General features: G+C 37.4%; 1 protein-coding gene and 1 long non-coding RNA gene across 3 annotated transcripts in view; one reads left to right on the top strand and one right to left on the bottom strand.

Moving 5' to 3' along the window:
- The first annotated feature begins 653 nt into the window (after positions 1-653).
- Positions 654-25,747, top strand: part of mtap (methylthioadenosine phosphorylase) — a 33,001-nt gene continuing 7,907 nt past the window's right edge. The window contains exons 1-6 of the mRNA XM_055205324.2: positions 654-810; positions 9,107-9,193; positions 9,959-10,017; positions 10,129-10,296; positions 12,560-12,662; positions 20,542-20,781. Of these exons, the coding sequence (XP_055061299.1) occupies positions 787-810; positions 9,107-9,193; positions 9,959-10,017; positions 10,129-10,296; positions 12,560-12,662; positions 20,542-20,781 (681 nt within the window). The 5' untranslated portion in view covers positions 654-786. The remainder of the gene's footprint in view (positions 811-9,106; positions 9,194-9,958; positions 10,018-10,128; positions 10,297-12,559; positions 12,663-20,541; positions 20,782-25,747) is intronic.
- On the bottom strand, positions 18,144-20,184 carry LOC129444582 (uncharacterized). 2 transcript variants are annotated; one of them, XR_012368097.1, is made up of 4 exons: positions 19,890-20,184; positions 19,064-19,223; positions 18,910-18,957; positions 18,144-18,586 (listed from the first exon to the last, which is right to left on the bottom strand). It is a non-coding gene; the product is annotated as an uncharacterized lncRNA (long non-coding RNA). The 2 variants fall into 2 exon arrangements; XR_012368096.1 differs by lacking the exon at positions 19,890-20,184 and having other exon boundaries at positions 19,064-19,756.

Here is a 25,747-nt window from a genome sequence, read left to right as displayed (position 1 = left end):
GCGGGCGGGTGCGGTTTTGAAAACTGGTCAGAAACGTTGGTGCGGATGGATGGCGGACGGATGATGAGTTGTGTGATGCGGTTGCGGATGAAATAAAAGCCCATCCGCGCATCTCTAGTTCACAAACACTAGTCATTTGTGATCAACTTCCCCTAGTGGTGAATCGTCAAATTTTCGAAACGTTTCGAAACAGTTATGACGTTTTGAAGCCTCGTTTGCTAAAATCATGTGACTTTGGCCAGTTTGAAACAAGCTCCGAACCAAGGATTCGAAACAAAAGATTCATAAATGTTTTTCGAAGCCTCATAAAGCGTGCTTCGAAATTGCCCATCACATAACACAACATAACGTTGTTTGTAGCAATGAAATAGGTGCTCTTTGAGGGCTGTATTAAAATATTTGGGTGTAGACAGTAGGTGGCGGTAATGCGCATCCAAGTTTACAAAGCGGAATAAAATAAGAGGAAAAGAAGAAACAAGGTAGCAACAACAGGAGAAGGGATAAGATACTCAGGATGCTGTCGTGGAATATCTGAAGAATATAGGGATATATGATAGGATATAGGTTATTTATTTATTATTATTATTATTTTTTTCCCCCTAAATTTAATTTGTATTACTATATATTAAATGTAAAGTAGATCATTTCCATGCTGCATACTCCGATACAGTAGGTGGCGGTATGCACCTGATAAGTCATGGTTGCAATCTGCCATAAAACGAAAAAGAAGAAGAAACAAGGAAGCAGTGGTGCTGCTGATGTGACTGTTGTTACACGTGAAGGAAAATGGCATCGAACAGTCATGTAAAGGTAAATTTAATACAATTATCATACAACATGACAGTGCACTGAGAAATAAACGATTCCTAGGATTAAGAGATAAATACATCTGGGTTTTACAAGTCACTGCAAACACGACAAAGCATGTTGCAATACTTGGGGGTTTGTACAACCGAATATTGAATTTATATCATTATATTTCAATTGTGTTTGACCAAAAATGCACGGTCTAATAATGTTTGCATTTAGTACCTTGCATTGTTTTTAGTGTAGCACAAGGAAAATTGCAGTGTTTGCACAGATTAAGTTAACGGTAAATGCTGCGAGTCATTATCAAAGGGTGTATTTTTGTCTTATTGGCCTTTTATCAATCATTGTTAAAGGACTCTTAACTCACAACACAGAATCGCTTGTAACCAAAAACTGATTGCATCCAGAGTCAGACCAGCGCTGAGAAAAGTAACGGGACGATTCCCTCTTTAACTAGGCTGTCATTTTGACCGTTTTTAAAATTTGCAATCACTTTGTTTAAATAAAACTCGTATAACTAAAGTTCCCTGACTTTTCTTAAATGCATGTAAAATTTATTTTAACATTCTTATTAAAATTACAAAACGCATATACAGTTGAATGGCCTAAACAGTCAAATTGACCATACATAACACATTACAACAGTGTTTATCAAACCTTTTTTTGCCATTCCCCACTTTGGAGGTAGGGAAGGGTTCCGAGCCCCACCTGTCTTTAATTGCCCCAACAAAATTGTAATCAACTAGGCTTTAAGTTTAACTTTTGAAATGTATTTAATCCCAATCATATTTTAAAACATAACAGCATTGGACGTTTTCGATAGAAAAATAAACGTGCAAATGTATTGTCACTTTGCATTAAAATTGGACTTCAAAAGTAAATAATAGTAATGCAACTGTGTTTGCGTTTTGTCTCTGACAAAAATCTTATTGTCTTAACATTGTCTATCTAGGGTTTCTCTGCTGGTGCCGAATATCCAGTTTTCTTTTCATTCCATGTCACAACTTTTATAGACGGTTTCAGTAGTAACAAGATAAACAAGCGGCCTTCCGGTAACTTCCGGTAAACTCTGCTCAGAATAAATAACAACAAAGTACTTTAAACGTAGTTTATTTATATCTAGAGTGTAGTGGGAGCACACATAAAACATGATTTAAACAGTTAATATTTACTACAACGGGCATGTATGAACCAGTGTGAGGATGAAATTAAGAAGTAGCTTGATATATCATATTCAATCATTTTGTGTTGTTGATCAGAGGTGAGGGGTCTTCAATGGGCAAATATAAAAGCACAGAGACATACCAGTATCTTTACAATGGGAAAGTTAGTCGAATGTTTGTACATGGAATTGACCAAGACTTCTTGTTTTTAACCTTTTCAGGGGCTGGTTTAAAATGTCATGGTTTAAAAGTTTTTTTAAAACGGCAATTTTTAATGGACTTGTTTATGGCGACACGTCAAGCTTCACACGGTCCGACACAGTCAGCAGTATCTTTCTCATTGAACACATTGTAAGTTATTTTAACAAACTATAATAAACATATTAAACTACTACATGTATATGTAGTATTTTTTTGTTTTATGAAAATATTATTACATCACTTCTTCGGAACGAACCAATTGGGAAAAAATCTGGTTCAAAGCCCTGTGAAAATCATGTCCAGCTGATGTGGTAACGATGTCAAATCACCAACCAGTTTGGCGGGTTATGTTTTACAATTTATAGTCACCTTAATTATTTCCTGCCGAAGTTTAAGTAGTCTCAATAAGATGCAAAAATACCTTGTGCACATGCCCAGAAGAATTGTGCTAAAATTAACGTCCTGTGTATCTCTTATTTACATATAACATGATTCATGTCACAGAAACATGCAATAGCAAGGGAATGGCAACACGCATTATTAAGGTAATGGGTCACGGCCTCTACATTCTGCAGCGTTCCTGTCTTTTATAACATTACATAAAGCAATCAATTAGCGTTGTGCCTTTTGAAAAGTGTGTTTTCTTTGCTTATATTTGAAAACTAATTAAGAACAACTTTCTCCCTGTAACTATGCCATACCAGATATATAAACCTTATTATACTATGATTAAGAATTTTTTGTGGGAATGTAGAAGACCTATTGGCATATATAAATTATTTTTGCCCTGCAATAGAGGGGATTTAGCATAACCGAATGTAGAGCTCTACAAAAAATAATTTGACATGTCTAAACTTGTTAAGACAGGGGGGGGGGTATAGATTTAGATTGGATATTAATAGAACGATAACTTACTTCCCCTTTTCAGCCAATAAAAGCTTTTTCACAAAACCCAGAGGGGGACTTGCAGCATTATATGAGTAATCCAATATTGCTTCATTCTGAAGAGGTTTGGAAAAATATTTTCCACACGTGTCAGCATAACTCATCAATAGGGAACAATCCTTGTATTAAACTAGAATAAAAGCCCTTGTTTTGGGAACAATGTTTTAAAAGTGGAATACGTACTCTTTAGTAATGATAGTACCTGTATCTTATAATAATTTAAGAGAGAAATTTAATTTAGAAGGTACGGGGCATTTCTGGAAATATTTTCCATATTATCTGGCAAGCTTTTCTATGGGACGAGACAAGAATGGTATAGAAAAAATTTGTGAACTGCCAAAACCCTTCAAGAATCATCTAAATGTTATCAACTCAGTTTGAGGATTGGTGATAAGAATTGTGAAAATCTCAGATTGATCTGGCAAAAGACATTATTGACATAGATAAATAAACTTGGAACAGGATTTTGTCCCACAGTGAAACCTACATAAATGAAGTAAGAGGTAAATTAATTTATATCTAGTATAAGGTATTACATGAGTACTATTTACACCGTTTTGACTTTTAAGAATGGGTTGTTTGAATAATTAAAAATGATGGAAATGTAAACAAGAAACTGGCACATAAATTAATGCTTTGTGAAAATGTTAAAAAATGTAACCTTTCTGGGAAACAGGGGCGTAGTCGGACCGCACATGTTTCCGTTCCCGTTTAGGCCGGGACGTTTCTGACTCATACATTATACGTCACACCCATATCTATACAGGGGGGGGGGGGGTTCGGGGGGGGTTGCCTGGGTCTGGTGACATGCCCCCACGGAAGTGAATTTTGAAAAAAATAACCCCTGAAATAAAGACTTCTGGTGAAAATAGTGGAAACTAATTCATACATTTAGATAAATATATTTCATACAACTTCTTAGGCCTAAATATTTAATGAATAGCAAAGTATGCCTAATAAGTATACAAGACTGAACCACATAGATGTGAAATATAAAGGCTATCATGATCATTTTGCCAACACCATGGTTTTATTTAAGTTTATAATACGCCCTCTTCAAAGACCCCACCCCTTTTTAAACCTTGAGCTATCTAAATCCATAATTATTTAATAAGAAACCCATCAGAAATGATTGACACATTATGAGACGGGAGGGAGCGGGACACAGGAACAGAGGGAGAGCACTGGAGAGATATGTGGATATATATATGTTAGGCTAAACCTGTACTATCTCTTTTAATTATAATCACTTTCTTATCAACTATATTTGAGTTTTAAAAATCCACATAATCACATACCATATGAGCCTCTGGAGACGACTGACGGACAATGAACCTTGACATAGCTCCATCCTGTGGCCGCAGCCTCTCGCTCCTCTTGTGATTATCTCTTCATGCGTGCTGCTTTATATCACACACTCCGCTGTGACAAACAGAAAAAACGCGACGGCATATGGTACAATTGGCCTTGTAGTCATTGTCCCTCACGCATTTCAGCCACGGGTAGTCATTTTCCCATTCAATTCTATATTTTTGTTCTCGTTTCTTTTTCGCCGGCTGCTCGGATGCAGTCCTTTTTACATTTCCCGCTGTTGTCACTTGTCGTCATCGTTGCTATGATACGTGACATCATAATGACTGAAACGACCAATTAAAAGGGCATTCCCTGATGGGGCTGCAAGATGTTAAAACGCTGTACGCTGATCAAAGACAAACAGGGGGAGAAATGACCACACCGTCAGGGTTTTCTTATGCAAATGACGCGGTCTTCGTTCATGGCTGACATATTATAAGCTATGTGTCTGTCATGTATTTGCACTGAATTAATTTTCATAAAATACGGAACAAACTGCGCTCCGTATCAGTTCAATACGGAACAAGAATTTTATGTGTCAAATACGGGACGATTCCGTATTATACGGAACGGTTGGCAACCCTACTGCAAAGTTACCCTGCCAATTTTATTTATGATATATGTGGAGATAAATAAACCTTTGCAAATCTGCTGATTTGATCCATTCATGTCCTGGCCACCAGGCTAGAAATTTTAAACATCCTTAATCCACAATTACTACTAGTTTACTAAATAGTCTATCCGCTTGACGGATCCGACCGCATACGTGCTGCAATAAACAGGCGTTTGGCAGCTTTTACATCAAGGGCAGACAGGCTATGCCATTTGGGGAGGTGTCGCTCACTAGGGGTGGAACGGTACACAGAAGTCCCGGTTCGGTTCGTACCTCGGTTCAGGCGCCACGGTTCGATTCACTTTCGGTACAATGGAGGGAAAAGCAAAACAAAAATGAAGAAGGCATTTTTTTTAGTACTTAAGCTAATCTTAAAAACATAGGTGTCCTTATCAGTGTTATTTTCAGATGTCATGAATATGAACTGAAATGCATTTAACATACTATCTCGTATTTCAAAAATGTATACCTCTTTAAGTAATCTTGTACTCATCTTTCATACAAATATAGGTTCAAATGTATTACAAGTGTTACCTAAATACATTTTAAAATGAAATTTTGGCCTTATTTCATATTAATGTACTAAAGAACCAAAAAATAGGCTTGTAGGATGAATTAATAGGTGTGTACGACTTCACGAGGGGCGGCAAGAAACGACAAGTTGATGACGTCAGAGTAACGCGAGAGCGATTTGAAATCAGCCTCCTCCGCAAGATTTCTCGCGGTACTCTGACGCTGATGGCGCTGCTTAAAGTTGAGCACGCTTAAAAAACTGAAAGCAGCTGAACTCGACAGAACTGCCCTGCGTATGCCTGTTGTATATAGCAGGACAATTTATCTCCTACTTCTCAGCGTGAGAAATACAAAGTGTGGCGTTTGAACTGACTGAAATGCGTGTTTGTCAAGGTGAATGCGTGAGACTTGAGAGCCCTGATTAGATGTATTTCCACTCACATACCTAACAACTGCTGAACAACGCCGATGCAAGGTCCTCGTCTTATCTTAAAGAGGCTGGCAGAACGTCTAGCTCTTGTGGAACACCACTTGCCATACTCGCTGTCGGCTGCTCATTCACTGACTGGACCGGCGTCGACCTGACAAAAAAATGCAGAGTGCCAGAATGTAGACGGGCTCTGATAGAGCGCATACATAGGCGGAGCTCGGCTGCATTGGCGCCAATCAGAGCTTCAGAGCTAAAGCGGGGCAACAGATTAGCTGTCCATAAAGAACCCGCGTATCTAACAGTAGTTCATTACATTAATTATTTTTTTATTTTCATACCGTGTATTCTCCGTTTAAATTCATGCACCGAACCGTGACCCCCGTACCGATTCGGTTCGAAACGAATACATGTATTGTTCCACCCCTATCGCTCACTGATCCCCCTATATTTTTGAAAATCCTAGACATGGCTGGACCTGCTGAACGTGTTGAGCACTTTTATATACTGTGTTGAGCGTAGAGGCTGCACAGTTTGACCAGTGTGGAGCGGCCGCACATCAGGCCGCTAGACAATGTTCCTATATAACTCGCAATGTATAACTAATATAAGACCAGCCCTCGCGGCCTCAAAACACTACCGGCCCACCAGGAAAAGTCCAGACTCTCCTGATTGCCACTCCGCCCCTGCTGGGAAAGTGTGTTGGAATATCTGGAAAGATTGGGACTTTCCATTTTCAGTCTTTTGGCAGATAAATCTGAAATTTCTAAGATTGGAAATAAAGAGTTCTTCTTTGTTGCTTTGGGTGTAATTACACCATTAAGACGTATACTTAGGTTTCTGAAAGATTCTCAATCTCCCACACTTAATGGGATAGTTTACCCAAAAATGAAAATTCTGTCATCATTTACTCACTCTCATGTTGTTACATACAAACCTGTATAAATTTCTTTGTTCTGATGAACACGAAGGAATATATTTTGTAAAATGTTTGTAACCAAACCATTCGTGGAGCCCATTTACTTCCATAGTATTCTTTTTTCCAACTATGGAAGTGAATGGGGTTCATGAACGGTTTAAAATTTTGATTGAATCTATGATTAAGAATGTATCATATGAAATGCTAAAGTGAATGGAAATTGCATTGATGTTGACATGTGGGAGAATATTTTTCAGATTATAACTTCAGAGGATGATTGACACTAGATCCATACCTGAGCTGTGACTTGCATACCCTGTTATACACATACAGTGAGGAAAATAAGTATTTGAACATCCTGCTATTTTGCAAGTTCTCCCACTTAGAAATCATGGAGGGGTCTGAAATTGTCATCGTAGGTGCATGTCCACTGTGAGAAACATAATAAAAAAAATCCACAAATCACAATGTATGATTTTTGTAACTATTTATTTGTATGATACAGCTGCAAATAAGTATTTGAACACCTGGGAAAATCAATGTTAATATTTGGTACAGTAGCCTTTGTTTGCAATTACAGAGGTCAAATGTTTCCTTTAGTTTCTTACCAGGTTGGCCCACTCCTCCACACAGATCTTCTCTAGATCAGTCAGGTTTCTGGCTGAGAAAAATGGAGTTTGAACTCTCTCCAAAGATTCTCTATTGGGGTTAGGTCTGGAGACTGGCTAGGCCATGCCAGAACCTTGATATGCTTCTTACAGAGCCACTCCTTTGTTATCCTGGCTGTGTGCTTTGGGTCATTGTCATGTTGGAAGACCCAGCCTCGACCCATCTTCAATGCTCTCAAAACTGAGGGAAGAAGGTTGTTCCCCAAAATCTTGCAATACATGGCCCCAGTCATCCTCTCCTTAATACAGTGCAGTCGCCCGTTCCCATGTGCAGAAAAACACCCCCAAAGCATGATGCTACCACCCCCATGCTTCACAGTAGGGATGGTGTTCTTGGGATGGTACTCATCATTCTTCTTCCTCCAAACACGTTTAGTGGAATTGTGACCAAAATGTTCTATTTTGGTCCCATCTGACCACATGACTTTCTCCCATGACTCCTCTGGATCATCCAAATGGTCCTTACCAAAGTAAAGACAAGCCTGGACATGTGCTGATTTAACCAGAAGAACCTCCCATGCCATATATGATTTCAAACCATGACATCTTAATGTATTACCAAAAGTAACCTTGCTCTTTTCAGGTCATTGATCAGCTCCTGCCGTGTAGTTCTGGACTGATTTCTCACCTTTCTTAGAATCATTGAGACCCCATGAGGGGTCCCCATTACGAGGGAGATTGACAGTCATGTTTAGCTTCTTCCATTTTCTAATGATTGCTCCAACAGTGGACCTTTTTTCACCAAGCTGCTTGGCAATTTCCCCGTAGCCCTTTCCAGGCTTGTGGAGGTGTACAATTTTGTCTCTAGTGTCTTTGAACAGCTCTTTGGTCTTGGCCATGTTAGTAGTTGGATTCTTACTGATTGTATGGGGTGGACGGTATCAGCTAACGACCTCAAACATTCACATTTAATTTAGGATATTAAATGGAGTGGATGTGGACATTTTAAAAGGCAGACTAACAGGTCTTTAAGGGTTAGAATTCTAGCTGATAGACAGGTGTTCAAATACTTATTTGTAGCTGTATCATACAAATAGTAAAAAAAATCATACATTTCTTTAATTTAGATTATGTCTCTCACAGTGGACATGCACCTACGATGACAATTTCAGACCCCTCCATGGTTTCCAAGTTTTTCTCACTGTGTTTTTATAATTATTATTTCTTTGTTGTTTGATTTGAACACCATGTACTTACTTATTGTTTATACTGGTATATTTTGTTATATATAAGAAAAACCAATAAAACCTGCCAATTCCTCAGCTTTTTTGAGGACTTCAGATTTGGTGTACAATTGGGATACTTTTGGGCTAGTTTTGAATGTCTTTTGGACTGGTGTGAATGAGGCTATTGTTTCATAGACTGAAGAGGTGACGCATCTTACCGCTCAAGTACATTATCAACCGCCAGCTTGTTTTTTGTAATCAACACTCAATAAATCAGTAACACCCTAATTCAATCATTTGATTGGATCTTTTTTGTCCTATTTTACAGATTGGAATAATTGGTGGTTCTGGTCTTGATGATCCAGATATCTTGGAGGGAAGGACAGAACGGTATGTAGTCACACCATTTGGAAAGGTGAGTGGTTCTGCACTGTGTCTAATGTACTTTAAAGCAGAGGTCCCCAACCACCGTGTCACAAACCTGTACCGGGCTGTGTACAAGTTGCCACCGAGTCACAAGAACGTTTTTGGACAAAATACTTAAAATAAGTTCTATAGCACTAAATATTTAATTTTTTGTTTTGCTCTTTAAGAGTCGACTTAAGATAAAATTATTTTCACTTTTGTACTGGGGTGCGCTCTCTCTCTCCCCAGCACACCTGAGATCACATAGCTTTGCTGTCATTAGAGTTAGAGCATACTTCCAAAACACAATCGATCCAAGAATTGACAGGAATGGCTCCATTAATCATTTTAAGATGTATCCCGCAAAAATGTCACCCTTGCAGGCTTCTGAAAAACAAAGACGGAATTATCCAGCGAAATAGCGGTCCCATGATGAAAATGAATCTGCACTCTATTACACACTTTAAACTTGAAACAATGGAAGTAAGAACAATCCGCCAAAACATGGTTCTACACTACTAAAGTAAAACCATTATAAATTTCCTTTAATCTTTACTTCCATTTTAAACTTTAAGCATTTTCCAAGGAGTATTTTCAGCACTAACAGACACTTAAAATAAGTTACGGAGCAGGTATTTGCAGGACATGTCTGCAGTGTTAAAAAGGTTATGGACCCCTGCTTTTACGCATACATGCTTATTAAGAGCACATTTAGAAACAAGAAGAATATTAAGAAAAAATAAATAAACTACTGTCAATCTTTATTTTTTAACAGCCATCTGATGCACTGATTTTGGGCAAAATTAAAAATGTTGACTGTGTGCTTCTTGCAAGGTAATTACAATAAGTTATAATATGAATTTACATTGACTGTGTATTTAGACCATTAGACCACCGTCTTTTGGTTTTATCAGGCAGAGCGTTGACCTTTTTTCCTTTTACAAGGCATGGGAGACAACACACCATTATGCCTACAAATGTCAATTACCAGGCTAATATTTGGGCATTGAAGGAAGAGGGATGCACCCACCTGCTAGTCACCACAGCCTGTGGTTCCCTTAGAGAGGACATCCAGCCTGGTGACATTGTCTTGATCGATCAGTTCATTGACAGGTTAGTGTTAATGTCTTTATCCAGGGCTCTAGAGTGCAACCTAATTTCTCAATGGTGCGACTTAAAAATATCTGAGGTCACACCCAGTCGAGGGATAAAAGTCTCTAAAAGTTTGTGTTTTAACAACAGAAACCTATTAGGCCCATATTGTGGTCTAAGCCAATCAGAGATAGTGAAGGGCGGACCCCTCCCGCTGACTGGTCGTGGTCCAGATATTCATGTCTGTGTGTTTGTGTATGTTCGAAAATGCGTGTGCTGCAGTCAGACAGAGAGAGGTGAGTAACCTAGGCCTGTCAGATAAACAGAGTGGATGAAGAGAGAAGATATTGATGAAAAGAACGATTAGCAACTTTTTCGTTAAGAAATCATAACCAATGCTCTGACATAGAGCCATCAGCTTGGAAAATTATAGAAAAAATCATGTTAGTTTATATTCTGTATATTTAAAAAAAGATCTTTAAAGTTTAAACACCATGGGCACTTGTGTTAAATGCAATGGGGTCCAAAATTTGGGTGCACCCAGTCTAGAGCCCTGTTATTATTTGCCCTCTTGCATTTTCATACTCACAGAATTTGGTATATTGGAGAAAATAGTGAGCTACATACAATTTTTTATTATTATTAATGAAATATAGCAGCAATTGGTAGGAACCATTTATCAATTTGCGAGTACCAGCTTTTACCAAAATTGTACCAAATGCTTTTACTTCCTTTATTAATGTATATGTTCAGTCATTTAAATTTGATTTCTCATTTGAATTTATATTAAAGTAATTTAAACAAATAAACAAAGAAAAACCCAATAAATAAATATACATTTATAACGTTACATTATCGTCATTGCAGGAATGACGATATGTGGTTACGACGCACTTATTAATAAAAGATTATTCCAGAGCACTTGTAGATCTACAATGATTTTCAAGTGCTACTTAAGTTACGAAGCTTTTGGGAAAAGCTCCGGAAGTCTAAGATGATTCGTACGATCGTTTTTACGATCTACTTGGCCTTACGTTGCTTTTGGAAAACCCGGCCCTGATGTGTCACATGCACTGAACGCTGACCCTCGCTTATGCATAAAAAGAAGTATACAGAGGCCTTAAATGTGTCGGGTAAGATAGACATACAAAATGTGCAGAGCACTGGGCCCTCCCCTGGAACAGGATTAAGAACCACTGCTCTATAAGGCCTGAGGTGGTGTTTACATTAGAACATTTGCATTTTAAAACAAGAAAAAAAGGCATTTTTATCTGAAATTATTTTTGTCTATACTGGCATTTCAAAAAATATCTTCAAACATACTACACACGACCATAAACACATGAAACATGACCATTCACGCACACTGGGCATGCACACAAAAGTGTAATTAAAATAACTTAATACTCTAATAATAACTTGACTTTAACGCATGTATGTAGTTTTGATTGTGACATCGGTGGGGACGTACATAATGTATATTTATTATGGTAAAAAATGATATTTACTAAATACTGTAGTTAGCAATTATTTTATTGTTCGTGTTAGTTTCTGAGCAATCAGTTTACACTACATACAGACAGACAGCTCAGTGTGCACTATACTGTTAAAAGTTTGCAACTTCTCAGGTTAATATGTGATTGCCATGGAAAACACTGTCCTTGAATCATTACGTGTAATCATAAATGTGTCCCATATTTTGATTAAATAAATGGAATAAAATTACATGAAAACACAGGCAAGAGTCTCTGCTTTCAATCGCTGGGGGTGTCCGTAGTCATCATCCCCACTCGCAGGAAAGCTGCCATCTCTCTTAACTTTCAAAGACCACTACAACCTGAATGGATGCTCTTGGTTGTGTTGGGGGGGGCATGCTTGGTGACTCCAGTGCATCATCGAGCCATTGTTTTTAGCCCCGCCCAATACAAAGACTCTAACAATCAGTAGTTAGAGTCTTTGTATTGTTTTCAGCAATCCATTTTCTAATATTTATGTGAAATTACTTGTAGTGATTACTATTATGTGTGTAATTTCACTGCAGAAAGAAAATTGTAGTTATGAAAACTGCAATTTCTTAGCCTGGCAAAACCCAGTGTCTCATTGAACGACAGGATCACCATTTTGCACATCCAGATGATTTAAAAATGTAACATTGTTTAATACAACATGTCTGCTTCTTTGTGATGCCACCCTGGTACCTCCCTACAGTACACCTGCCTTCATATTTTTTTATCTTTATAATTTATTTACATGCCGAACTCTCCCACACCATCCTGAATTCAAGAACAACAAAACGTGTTCAGACCTTTCATGATGGGCAGCCCACCAGCCCCCCAGGTGTATGTCACATCCCAATGGCTGAACCCTTCTGCAGTAAGACTAGAGAGGTCAGTGACACTGTTGTAAACATTATTAGTACCTTATTATTTTTTTGTCATTCATATTTTAAAGTAATACTTTCCCACATTTTCAAGTTTCTATAGTGTTTAAAGAAATGGGGCAAGGCCTGGTAGAACTGCTGCTTTAGCACTGTGTTATCGCCATGTTAAAGAGACATTGTTTTTTTCTTCTCAAATTCTAAACTACGGAGCCCTTCTGATGACATGGTAAAACTTTTTCTTTAAATCGTGGCCACGAATTAGCAATTCGTTCCCACGAATTATTAAATCGTGCGCACGTTTTAGTAATTCGTTCCCTCGTTTAAGCTAAATCGTGCGAACGATTTAGTAATTCGTTCCCTCGTTTAAGTTAAATCGTGGCCACGTTTTATGAATTAGTGCCCAGAATTTCATTTAAACCATCTGGACATTAACACAACGCTAACAAGATCAAATTCACTCTAGCCATTATTAATGACGCATACTTAATGCAGTTTTATAAATTCCTGCCAAGAATTTCATCAAAACCATCGGAATAGCGACGCCCACTGCACCTCAATGCACTAACACACTGCCACCAAGTATAAAATCCATACACCCTATGGCTTCTGTATATATACAGTTTATTAACTCCTTCACAGAATTTCATAAAATATATTGGGACATAACGTGACCTAACGCATTGATACAGTGCTATATAAGGATCAAATTCATACATCTTGGGTCTTAAACCATTTTATTCATTCCTACCCGGAATAATAAAAAAACAATAATCGGGAAATCAACATGACCCTCAACGCACAAATCCCGCGCTATTTAAAGATCAAGATTAATCTATATACCTTATTAATGAGCCATACTTCATATACAGTTTTATTAATTCCTGTGCAGAATAAAAAAAAAACCTCAACACAACCTTTAGGACATTAACATGACGCTTAATGCATGCTAATGCATTAAATACAGTGCTTTTAAGATCAAAATCACTTTATTAATAAGTCACATATTCCTGCACATAATTAAAAAACATATTGGGACATTAACGTGACGCAGTAATTAATTTTGTCATTTATTTTGGTTTGTCCAACTAAAAAATCACCCAAGTGACATAAAGAGATTTTATTAAGTTATTTTATTTTAGTGATATTAAAGCCCCTGAATTATTTAGTTTAATTAATTACTGCGTCACGGTAATGTCCCAATATGTTGGGACAATATATGGGCAGGACTAAATAAAACAGAATATGTATATGTCTTATAATGATTTTGATCTTTTACTGTATTTAATGCATTAGCATGCATTAGCATCGCTGGTCAAACTGTGCAGCCTCTTTGCTTAACATAAACGTGCTCAACCTGTTCGGCAGGTTCAACCATAGGGCTTTTTAAAAATATATGGGGATCATTGAACGGCTCCTCCCCAAATGGAATAGACTGTCGGCCTTTGATGTAAAAAGCCGCGCCGCTCAATGCTTGTTTATTGCAGTACATATGCGGTCGGATTGATCCATCAAGCAGATAGACTATTTGATAGAAAGTGTGGATTAAGGATGGTTAAAATCTCTAGCTTGGTGGTCAGTACATGAATGGATCAAATCAGCACATTTGCAAAGGTTTGTCTCCATATGGCTATATAATAAATACAAATAAGAAGGGTAACTTTGCAGTATCACATTATATATTTTCTACTAAGTGATTTTCATATTATAAACGAGAGTATTCAACTGCAATAAGGCAATATCCTCACAACATTATTATTTCTCAAAACTTTGACAAAAAAATAGTTTCAAAGGTACTGTATTATTGCAGTTATTCAAAGATGCACACATTATTCCGCATATGATTCAAATATTAGTCGAGAGTATATAACAGCAATGAACGTCTTATATGGCAATTAATATCCACATAACTTCAAATAACAGCATAATGAAATTAATAAAAAGACAAGGAAGCAGGATTGGCATGTAAATTGTATTATTATTACCGGAAAAACAGCAAAATAACTGAAATAAAATCTGAGGTAAATGAGCAATAACAGTGGAAAAAACTTTATTATCTATCAAAACTTTATATGACAAAAATTATATTTAAAGTTATTCAAAGATGCACACATTATTCATCAACACGTTAATCTCTGGCCTGGCACTGAAATGGAAAAGCTTGTTGACAGGTGCGCAACTCAGAGTTTCGAACAGGTATAATTTTTTATAGTTAATAATTTAGGAAAATTATCCATGATTTAATGATTTTATTATTATTATTAAAATGTTTTTTGTTTTTTTTTGCAGATTGATTACGATTTGTATACCCTAGTTTAAATGCAAGACCTTTTTTTTACCACGGAGGGCCAGTGGTATACGGAATTTCCCGATAGATTTTTTGGTTCCACTCCGCCCCTGACTGTATTAATGCGTTAGGCGTCACATTAATGTCCCTACTTTTTAATGGCCCACTGGGCACGAATTAATAAAACTGTATAAGACCCAAGGTGTATGAATTTGATCCTTATAGCACTGTATCATTAGCCAGCTCACGTTAATGTCCCAATATGTTTTTTAATTCTGTGCAGGAAAAAATAAAACGGACTATGTGACTTATTAATAAAGTGATTTTGCATTAAGCGTCATGTTAATGTCGGTTGTGTTAAGTTTTTTTTTTTATTCTGCACAGGAATTAATAAAACTGTATATGAAATATGGCTCACCAACAAGGTATATAGATCAATCCTGATCCTCACATACTGTATCCATGCGTCAAGCGTCATGTCAATGCCCCGATGGTTTATTCTTTACCATTCCGGGCAGGAATGAACAAAACGGTTTAAGACCCAAGATGTATGAATTTGATTCTTATATAGCACTGTATCAATGCGTTAGCTCACGTTATGTCCCAATATTTTTTATGAAATTCTGGGAAGGAGTTAACAAAACTGCATATACACACGAGCCCAAGGTGCATGAATTTTATACTTAATAGCAATGTATTAATGCATTGAGCTGCGATAAGCGTCACTATTCCGATGGTTTAAAAGAAATTCTGGGCACTTATTCATAAAACGTGGGCACGATTTAACTTAATCGAGGGAACGAGTTAATAAAATGTGGGCACGATTTAACTTAATCGAGGGAACGAATTACTAAATTGTGCGCACGATTTAGCTTAAACGAGGGAACGAATTACTAAATCGTGCGCACGATTTAGCTTAAACGAGGGAACGAATTACTAAAACGTGCGCACGATTTAATAATTCGTGGGAACGAATTGCTAATTCGTGGCCACGATTTAAAAAAAAAGTTTTACCATGTCATCAGAAGGGCTCCGTACTAAACCGCTTTTGTTCTGCATTAATTTTGATGTTGTTTTTAGCTTTAAGCTCACATTTTTTCATATTTTTCTGTTTGGTCTCTATTCACCGCTTGTAGTTGTGGTTATAAAGATTTGGAAACATCCATTCTATAGTTTATAACAGTTTGTTTCATTCTGTAGCAATCACATCATGCCCTAATAATCTATTCAAAGACTTCACCATCTGCTGTGAAAGCTATTCTCTGTTTATAACATTCTATCTGAAATGTTTAAAGTTCCCGTTCTTTCTGTGTTTTTGAAGCTTTGATTGTGTTTATAGTGAGCAATATAACATGTGTTCATGGTTCACGTGTAAAAAACCGTGGTATTTTTCACACAATTGACTTATCTGTATAGCGCTGTTTTCACTGTCCTCAAAACGAGCTGATGTCTTCCTTGTTATGTGAAGTCCCTCCTTCAGAAATACGTGTCGAGTTCTGATTGTGTAGTTTGTTTAGTGTGTTGGGATTCGATAGCAGCTTAGCTTAGCAGAGCCGTTTGAGCCAAAGCTGGTGACTGACGTATTCCTGTGGGTGGAGTTTAGTCAACGAACTGTTTTACTGACGTCATTAAAGCAGGAAGTAGAGGGCTGTAGTCCAAACCGGCCGTTCGCTGTAGGCTTTGAAAGGCGAATTCTGTTAAAGAAAATATATTGCCTGGCAGTGAACTTTGAGCTTTATCATTTTACAGGTATTATTTATGCTATTATAGCAACATTACACACTAACTAGGGTTACAAAAATGAGATCAGGAAGAATGTGACCTTTAAGACAACTACAAAAAACGCATTGTTGTGAAACTTCCTGTTCATTTTGCAAAGGGTGGTTCTGGTCGATCTGCTTGCTCTTTGTGTCAAACAGATTGGGTTGGGTACTTAATTGTAAAACTAGTTTAGTCTGTCAATTACTACGGGTGTGGATTTATTTAACAGGACCTGTATGGAGATAGCTTAATCTCATTAATAATTCACGCAAAAAACATAATTCACACATGCGTAGACAATTTCACATGCATGAAATCTAATTCACATACACAAAAATATATATATTCGCAAAGAAAACGATGTACATACACAAAATAAAAATACATATTCATAAAATACGTTTCACAAACAAAAAAAAACTATTTAAAAATGTAGAACTGTGTACGAAAAGTTTTACATTTTGAGTTTATCATGACTGTGAATGTACGAATTGTCTTTTTTGTGTGTGAATTGCTTTGAATTCGTGTGTGTGTTTTTTGAGACTTTGGTGGCAGCGCGCTTCTTCAACGTGGGTCACTCGTACTCTTTAGCCAATCAGATGCAAGCTTACCATTCAACCAATCATAACCCGCCAAGAGCGCAGCACTCAAGGAGCTCAGCAATGCACACCTTTTGCGCAATCTGGCTCTCCTGACGTATTTCAGGAAGAATCTTCCAGCGCATTTCGTATCTGAGTGTACTAGCAGCAAAATGCTTTCATATAATTCATTTGAGAGCGATTTATAACCAAAGTATATTTATAGCATTATGTAGTTAACCATTATAGAAATGGCTTCCAGAAAGTTTAAATATCAACAGCGGAAAGAAAGTAGTTAAGCTGAACATTGCTGTGTCCAGTTATGTGAGGACTCTTCAAAGTTCAACTCTGTATGAGTTTCCAAATGTTTTTTGTGGACGAAAAACACGCAGAAAATGGATTCACAACATTCGACGTGAGCGATTTAACATCACATATCATACAAGGATCTGCAGTCATTTTATAAGTGATAATTTGATCGTGCTATTGTCCCTTAAAGTGCGTCGCTGGCTGAGAAAGGACGCTGCCTTATCCAGTGAACCAAGTATTGCATTTAGTTTTGTTCAGGTATAATTAATATGGACATGTATATAATTAACTTTTATTCAGTGTTGCCTGCACTGCAGGAATGTAAATATAAATGACTTTACACATTTGCAATGCAGTAATGTATTTAAATACTGTAAATGACTTTAATACAGTGTTGCCTGTACGAATGTAAACATGGAAATATAAATGACTTCACACATTTGCAATGCAGTAATGTATATAGATACACTGTAAATAACTTTAATACAGTGTTACCTGCACTGCATGAATGTAAACATGTAAATATAAATGACTTTGAACATTTGCAATGCAGTAATGAATGTAAATATACTGTAAGTAACTTTTATTCAGTGTTGCATGCACTGCAGGAATGTAAACATGTGGCTTTGAACATTTACCATGCAGTAATGTATTTAAATATACTGTAAATAACTGCCTACACTTCAGAAATGTAAACATGTAAATATAAATAACTAACAAGCAAACAGATGTGTCAAGGCTGTAGCCAAGTAGTTGCAGAGGTTGAAGTTATGGGGCATCTTGATAGCGATTAAGGTTGCGTGTTGTTGCTGCTGGTATGACAACACACTTCCATACTAAACTCTGCCAAAGCCAAAATCCACCAAAGAATTGACATGTGACATCCTGATAGTGGTGACCGAAGGGGCTACAGCACTGGCAAGGTCCTTAAACGCCTCTGCTACTTGGAGGACTGTGAGGTCAGGCAGCTTACAGGTGACACTCTTTTAAAAGGTACTCCTGAAATAAAAAAGGTCAATTCTTATCATTGTAGTCTGTTAAATCTTTTGCAGTTTTTTATCAAATACTGCTTCTTATTACATGGCATTTGCAATACTTCTAATCGTCTGACGTCCTGAATGTCACACCGCAGCCTCAATCTGGACAGGACTATTGTTTTGTACATTGTAATGGATTGTTCTGTAATAACCACTCGTATGGACTTTATCCGTTACATAAACATTTTCAGTGAAATGAGCCTGATCTCATACTCATAATCTCATTTGTGAAGTATATATGTGTGTCTGTGTAAAATACTACATTGCAAAATTTTTGTGTTGTACCTTAATACATCAGCAAGCTCATTTCTTTGGGTCTTGCAGACAGAACCTCTGAAAATACACAGAAAACACACAGTGGCCATGTTAACATTAATAAAAATAACAGCAAAGTTTGGAATACTACATTACAGTAAAATGTAGATTAAATAAAAATTACCATTGTTCTAGGTCTGTGTCAGCTCTCAACCGTTTCAGTACAGCTGTGAACTTCTGTTCTGTGCTGTGCACTCTGAGTTAGTGCAACAATGTGCTGTCCCAGGAACATAAGAACAACTGCTCTGTGACAGTATTACATGACGAGAGTCCTTTAATACAATCTGTGAATAAATGACATTAAACAATATCAAGAATAAAGAATCAATGTTATATGTAAACTGATTCTAAATATGACACATGTAAACTCTATTTACTAGGCTAGTGTCTTTACTGTCTATTAAACTGAAGCACTTATGTACAGATGTAGAACCCACAAAAACGTCTGCTTAAAATGCATTTTAGCTGTCTTTTGTGTTTTCATATACACTCAGTTTATGTTGTTTGACTTTCTCATCGGCCTGAAACAAGTCGCCCTCACCCTGATCTCTCATGCAGTGACCTGAAAAACTACTCATATTCAGTAACAATCGTATTTCTGTACGTACATTGCAAAAACAATCACTTTAGGCATAACATAATAAAGACTATATTGTAAGTGTTTACTATTTAACTAAATAGATAAATAATACAAAGATCAATATTAACTGGTCAGAAACAGAGACGAGGATTTAGCATGAGATGAGAATACTTAACGTACTCTCAGAGTTGTTGATTTAACTTTAAAAACACTTCTCCTTCTTACTGTTAGGTAAGACAGTCTTTCTTGCAATACGATTAAAGGGATAGTTCACGTTAATCGCGGGAATCTCTTGTAAACAGCGAGTGTAATGTGTGTTATTTTAGCGATATTAAATTATGAAACAATATGAAATAAAGTAATAACTTACACGTATATCCCGCACTTCGTTCTCCATGCTTGGTTGATGACGTGAAGCTTCATTTCAGTTGATTGCGCACAAGGTGTGCAATGCTGAGCTCCTTGAATGCTGCGCTCTTGGCGGGTTATGATTGGTTGAATGGTAAGCTTGCATCTGATTGGCTAAAGAGTACGAGTGACCCACGTTGGAGAGCGCGCTGCCACCAAAGTCTCAAAAAACACACACACGAATTCAAAGCAATTCACTCACGAAAAAGACGATTCGTACATTCACAGTCATGATAAACTCAAAATTTAAAACTTTTCATACACTGTTCTACATTTGTGAATTGTTTTTTTCGTTTGTGAAACGTATTTTATGAATATGTATTTTTATTTTGTGTATGTACATCGTTTTTTTGCGAATATATATATTTTTGTGTATGTGAGTTAGATTTCATGCATGTGTGAATCATGTTTTTTGCGTGAATTATTAAAGAGATTAATCTATCTCTATAGACCTGTGCAGGACTCTGTAGGACTCTGTAAGGAGTTTTTAGGACAGACAAAAAAATGAGAGGTGCAGCAGTAATGTAAAATGTGAAAATTAATGTTTTTTTATTTAACCATGAAAACCTATTATAAACTATTAAACTTAAAATATGTCTTAACTCTTCTTTTAGGTGCTACTAGAAGTTGCCCAGGGTCTAGGTGTGAAGTGTCACCCTCGAGGGACAATGGTGACCATAGAAGGTCCACGTTTCTCCTCTCGGGCAGAAAGTCTTATGTTTAGGCAGTGGGGTGCTGATGTCATCAACATGACCACTGTGCCGGAAGTGGTTCTTGCTAAGGAGGCTGGCCTGTGCTATGCTAGTATTGCAATGGCAACTGATTATGACTGCTGGAAAGAGCATGAAGAGGCGGTGAGCAGATAGAAACCAACGTATACACTGCATACAATTGAACTTTATATTATGATACTTGAATAATTTTTTTGTTTTGGGGTTATTAGGTTAGCTTCTATGTAAGGAATAATGTGGAGGCAGCCGGTGGTTGTCGGGATGTGGGCCCCGGCAGTGTGATCAAGACCCAACGCGAAGCGGAGGGTCTTGTATTACACTGGGGGGGCTTGTTTCCCTATGGCTACTGGCTGCCTCTACATTATCCCGTTATTACACGGCTACTTGCCACATAAGAAAAAAAACTGGACATGAATATGAATTTGAAACATTTTATTGGCATATTGGTTTAAAATTAACATTTTTATCCTTCCGCGAAACTTTGCACAGATGCATAAAATGATCGTAATACCTTAAAATCCTCTTCTTCATACTTGTCTGTCTCCATTTTTTTCTCTTTTAGCCAGTCTTTGAGAAGTTTTAATGCCCATTCTGTATTTTTTTGTGTGTTGGCTTTGTAGCTGTCATGCTCTATTTTGTCAAGCTCAGTCTCAGTAAGCTCTCTGTGTCTTGTCGTTGTTCGTTCTTCTACCCACTGTTTAAATGTTTTGTTTTTTCCGTACATGTTAAAATTAATGTCAAAATTTTCTATTCTTAATTGTGGTTGTCCAGTGTTTGTCACAAGATGGCGCCAAACAGTAATCTTTATTGGCGCGGAGCGATTTTAATCGTGCAAGTAGTACCGGCTATGCGTTATTACTTTGGAGCGGTTATTATTTGAAAAGAACGAACCTGCAAATGTCTCAACTGACCAATCAGAATCAAGCATTCCAGAGAGCCGTGTAATAAATTCGGAAATTTTAAAACTGGATTTTTGGACCTTGGTGAAATGGGGTGGACTTCAGTGCCTACTCTAAAATTATTTAATCTTACAATACAGTAGTTAAACGGATCACAAAACTAATGATTTGGTCACATTACAGTTTTTAAATAAGAACAAATCAAGAAACTTACAAGAATATAAAATGGAAAAGAACAAAGATAGAAAATGAAGTAAGTTCTAACAGTAGCATTTAGGTACAGAAATGTAATTTAATGAGTAATAACACTGTTTTTCCATACTATAATTAAATTGATTAAATCTAGTGTATTAAAGAGCACCAATGGACCGATTCACGATTTTACATTTCCTTTGGTGTGTAGGTGTTAGGGGTGGCACGGTTCATAAAAAAAATCTGAACCGTTCGGTTCGCTTGTCTCGGTTCGGAGCGCGTGTGTGTCGTACGGTTCAACGGTTCATGGCATGCGCAATGTATGTAGCCTCGTGCCCTGTATGTGACCTCAGATAGCGTGTTCCCCTTTCGCGAATAGCGCGAAAGAAGAGGTGACTGGTGTAGAGAGTGAGTGCTGCCGGTCATGTTACGTGTAGAAATGGCAAGAGGGAGAGAAAAAGAAGTCTGCCCGCAGTGGGAGGATGCGCCAGCGTCGTATAAGTTTGGTGTGTGGAAACATTTTTTTATTTCATGTTACCTATGATGACAGCGGAAATAAAACAATAGATACAGCCACACGCGACAGCCTTCTCTCCGACCATTTATCTAATCTGAGGTAATGAACACTGTTTTACGTCTTTTCGTATTCAGCGCTATTTTTAGCCTTTCGTTGATAAAACGAAAGCGGCTGATTTCCGCGTAGTTTCATTTTGCTAGCGTGTGAAAGTTGCGCGATCTTATTTCATAAACTGCCCCTTAAAGTAATCAGGACAGAAGTGGTCAAAAGTGGACAAAAGATATTTAAATTTTACAGGTGTAAACGTTATGTTTCTCTCTCGTTCACATATTCTCTCTGCAGTATTTAAGCAGCCTCTCAGTGATAAATCTTAAAGCTACACTGAATTTGGCATTTTGATAAATGCAAGTTATCTTTGTGTGCTAAAAATGCACACAAGGTTCATGTAGATGGCAATACACATTCTCTTTTTTGCCAAATAAATGAAAAGGATGTTGAAATCATCAATGTCTTCCCTCTCGCTGTGTCAAAATCTCGCCTGGCTTTCCTCAGGGATGGTCCCAATTATGTGCTTATAGTCAAATTCAGTTTGTGCATGATTACATGATATAACTTTTTTTTAATACTGTATCCTAAATTATGGATAATTAATACATTAATAAGATAATAAATTTCTGGAGTGTTAAAAAAATGACAACAAGAACCGTACTGAACTGAGAACCGTGACCATAGAACCGTGATACGAACTGAACCGAGGGTTTTGTGAACCGTGCCACCCCTAGTAGGTGTGTAAATGTTATGAAAAAGGTACATAGCCCAAAGTAAAAGATGACGCAAATCTTTTTTCTTGTACTAAAAAAAAAACACATCGATTGTAGGCAACAGTTTACTTCCTGGGATTGGTGATGTAGAAAAGATCGACATATTTCCTCTCGCTTCAGACTCGCAGCCTGTAAGTTAACTCCTGTTAGCATTGCATTGTGATCGAATATTTCAAACATGGGAAGGCAATGAAATAGGTGCTCTTTAAATATAATGGATCTTTTTAAAGCTACAGTTGTTTGATTAACATAATGACACAGACATATGTAGATTTGTTAAGGTACTGTCACATTAAGACCAGATAAGATCAGATCCATATACTGATCAGTGTTGAGTGTAACTAGTTACTAAGTAGTTATTGTAATTATTACTTTTTCCCTTAAAAAAGTAAAGTAAGTGTTTATTTTTCCCAGTAATTTATTTATAGTTACTTCTGATTATAAATAAACTAAACACTGTGTATGGACTGTAGAACAATAATTAATAATACAATAGTGGATTTAACATAAAAAATTTAAGTCTGATGTTAAAGGTCCTGTTTTTTCGGTGTTTTAGATCTCTATGCTGATGTTTTCACTGTCCTCAAAATGGGCTGATGTCTTTGTTCTATGAAGTTCCTCCTTCAGAAATATGTATCGAGTTCTGATTGTCTAGCTGTTGTGATTCGATAGCAGCTTAGCTTGCCGTTAGCTTAGCTGGCGACTGACGTATTCCTGTGGGCAGAGTTTAGTAAAGAAACTGTTCTACTGACGTCATTAAAGTAGGGAGTAGAGGGCTGTAGTCCAAACCGGCCATTCGCTGTAGGCTTTTAAAGGTGAATTCTGTTAAAGAAAATATATTGCCTGGCAGTGAACTTTGAGCTTTATCATTTTACAGGTATTATTTATGCTATTATTGCAACATTACACACTCACTAGGGTTTACAAATTGGGATCAGAAGGAACGTGACCTTTAAAATGCATGTGTTTTTATGTATCCTTCTCACTTTAAATACTTTGAAAGTTAATAAGAATAATGGTAACACTCTAAAGGATCGCACACCGGCCGCGCAGCTCAGCGCCGTTCTAAAAAAAATGTAACACATTGTTTTCTATGAGTGTACGCACACCGGCGCCGCCAGGTGGCGCCTGTCCGCGCCGCCCAGCTGTGACTCAGGAAGTTGTTCAAATCCCTGTCGCGCCACTCACATAGTTTAACATTACATAACATCATATGTGTCCCACATCTTTAAAGGGCGTTTTGCAGGTAAAATTTTTCAACGAATTTGTGCAATTTGCTTGTTGATAATAAACATTTAAACTGTTATCCATTGAATTTTATGTTGTTGGGTATCACAAAACCCGAAAAAGTATGAAAAAGTACAGCAATTTGCAATGATTCTCCTTTCCCCCACAACGCACTGTATGACGTCACGCTGGGGAGAGAATTGACCAAAGCCGCATTGAGACCATTGAGAATGACTATAGAAAGACGAGTAAAGTACAGTTCTGATATCGCAGATTATAGATAGATAGATAGACAGACAGACAGACAGATAGATAGACAGACAGATAGATAGACAGATAGATAGACAGATGGATAGGCTAGTATAGAGAGATAGGCAGACAGCCAGATAGCATAACGTTAGCATATCTTCGTGTAGAAAGTAAACAAACAATTATCATACTCGTGCATGCTGGCTTGAGGGGGTCCATGATCCTGCCTGAAATGGGTGTAACTTTATGCGATCTTCAGCACAAACGGTTGTGGCGGCATGTCTCTAATCCTGGAAGGTGAGTGAAGCACGTCACGTCTGTTCGCGGGGTCGACCAGCGACCCAAACGCACTCTCACTTCCTTACAGCCAGTAGCGGAATGGCAATCGAGAGAGTCGGGACTTTCCCGGTGGGCCGACCTGATAATAGCTATACATTTCGAGTTATATTAGCAACACCGTCTGGCGGCGTGATGTGCGCCGGTTCCCGCAGCCCGCTGGTCAAACTGTGCAGGCAGCCTCTCTGCTCAATAAAGTATATAAAAGTGCTCAACCTGTTCGGCAGGTCCAAACATGTACAGGATTTATAAAAATACGGTGATCAATGAGCGGTTCCTCCTCAAATGGCTTAGCCTGTCGTGATGTAAAAAGCCGCCGAACGCCTGTTTATTACAGTATGTATGCGGTCGGATCCAAGTGTGCTGCAGCTGCTGACTGCTGCTGCATAAAATGATCGTGTGATTTGTTATAATCGCATAAACAATATAACAAAGCATCCTTTTATTTCACAAAACAATATATTTGAGATATTATTTGATAGACTAGTAAGTGTGGATTAAGGATGTTTAAAAATCTCTAGCCTGGTGGTCAGGACATGAATGGATCAAATCAGCAGATTTGCGAAGTTTTATTTATCTCCACATATATCATAAATAATAATTAGCAAGGTAACTTTGCAGTATAACACATTATATATTTCCTACGATGTATATATGATTTCCAAATTATAAACGTAAGTATTAAATAGCAATAAATGTCTCATCTATCTCTATGGCTCTGGCTGAGTCTTTCTCCACTTCTCCCCAACGTGACGTCATCGCAGAATTGCGTTAAAAAAAAACGTTAATACCAAGAACGTAAAAAAAGTGGTCTTTAAGACCATTTTTGAGACATTTTAGAAATTATA

Source organism: Misgurnus anguillicaudatus, chromosome 3, assembly GCF_027580225.2.
Source record: "Misgurnus anguillicaudatus chromosome 3, ASM2758022v2, whole genome shotgun sequence".
Lineage (NCBI taxonomy): Eukaryota > Metazoa > Chordata > Actinopteri > Cypriniformes > Cobitidae > Misgurnus > Misgurnus anguillicaudatus.
This window is presented reverse-complemented; position numbering and strand designations above follow the sequence as displayed.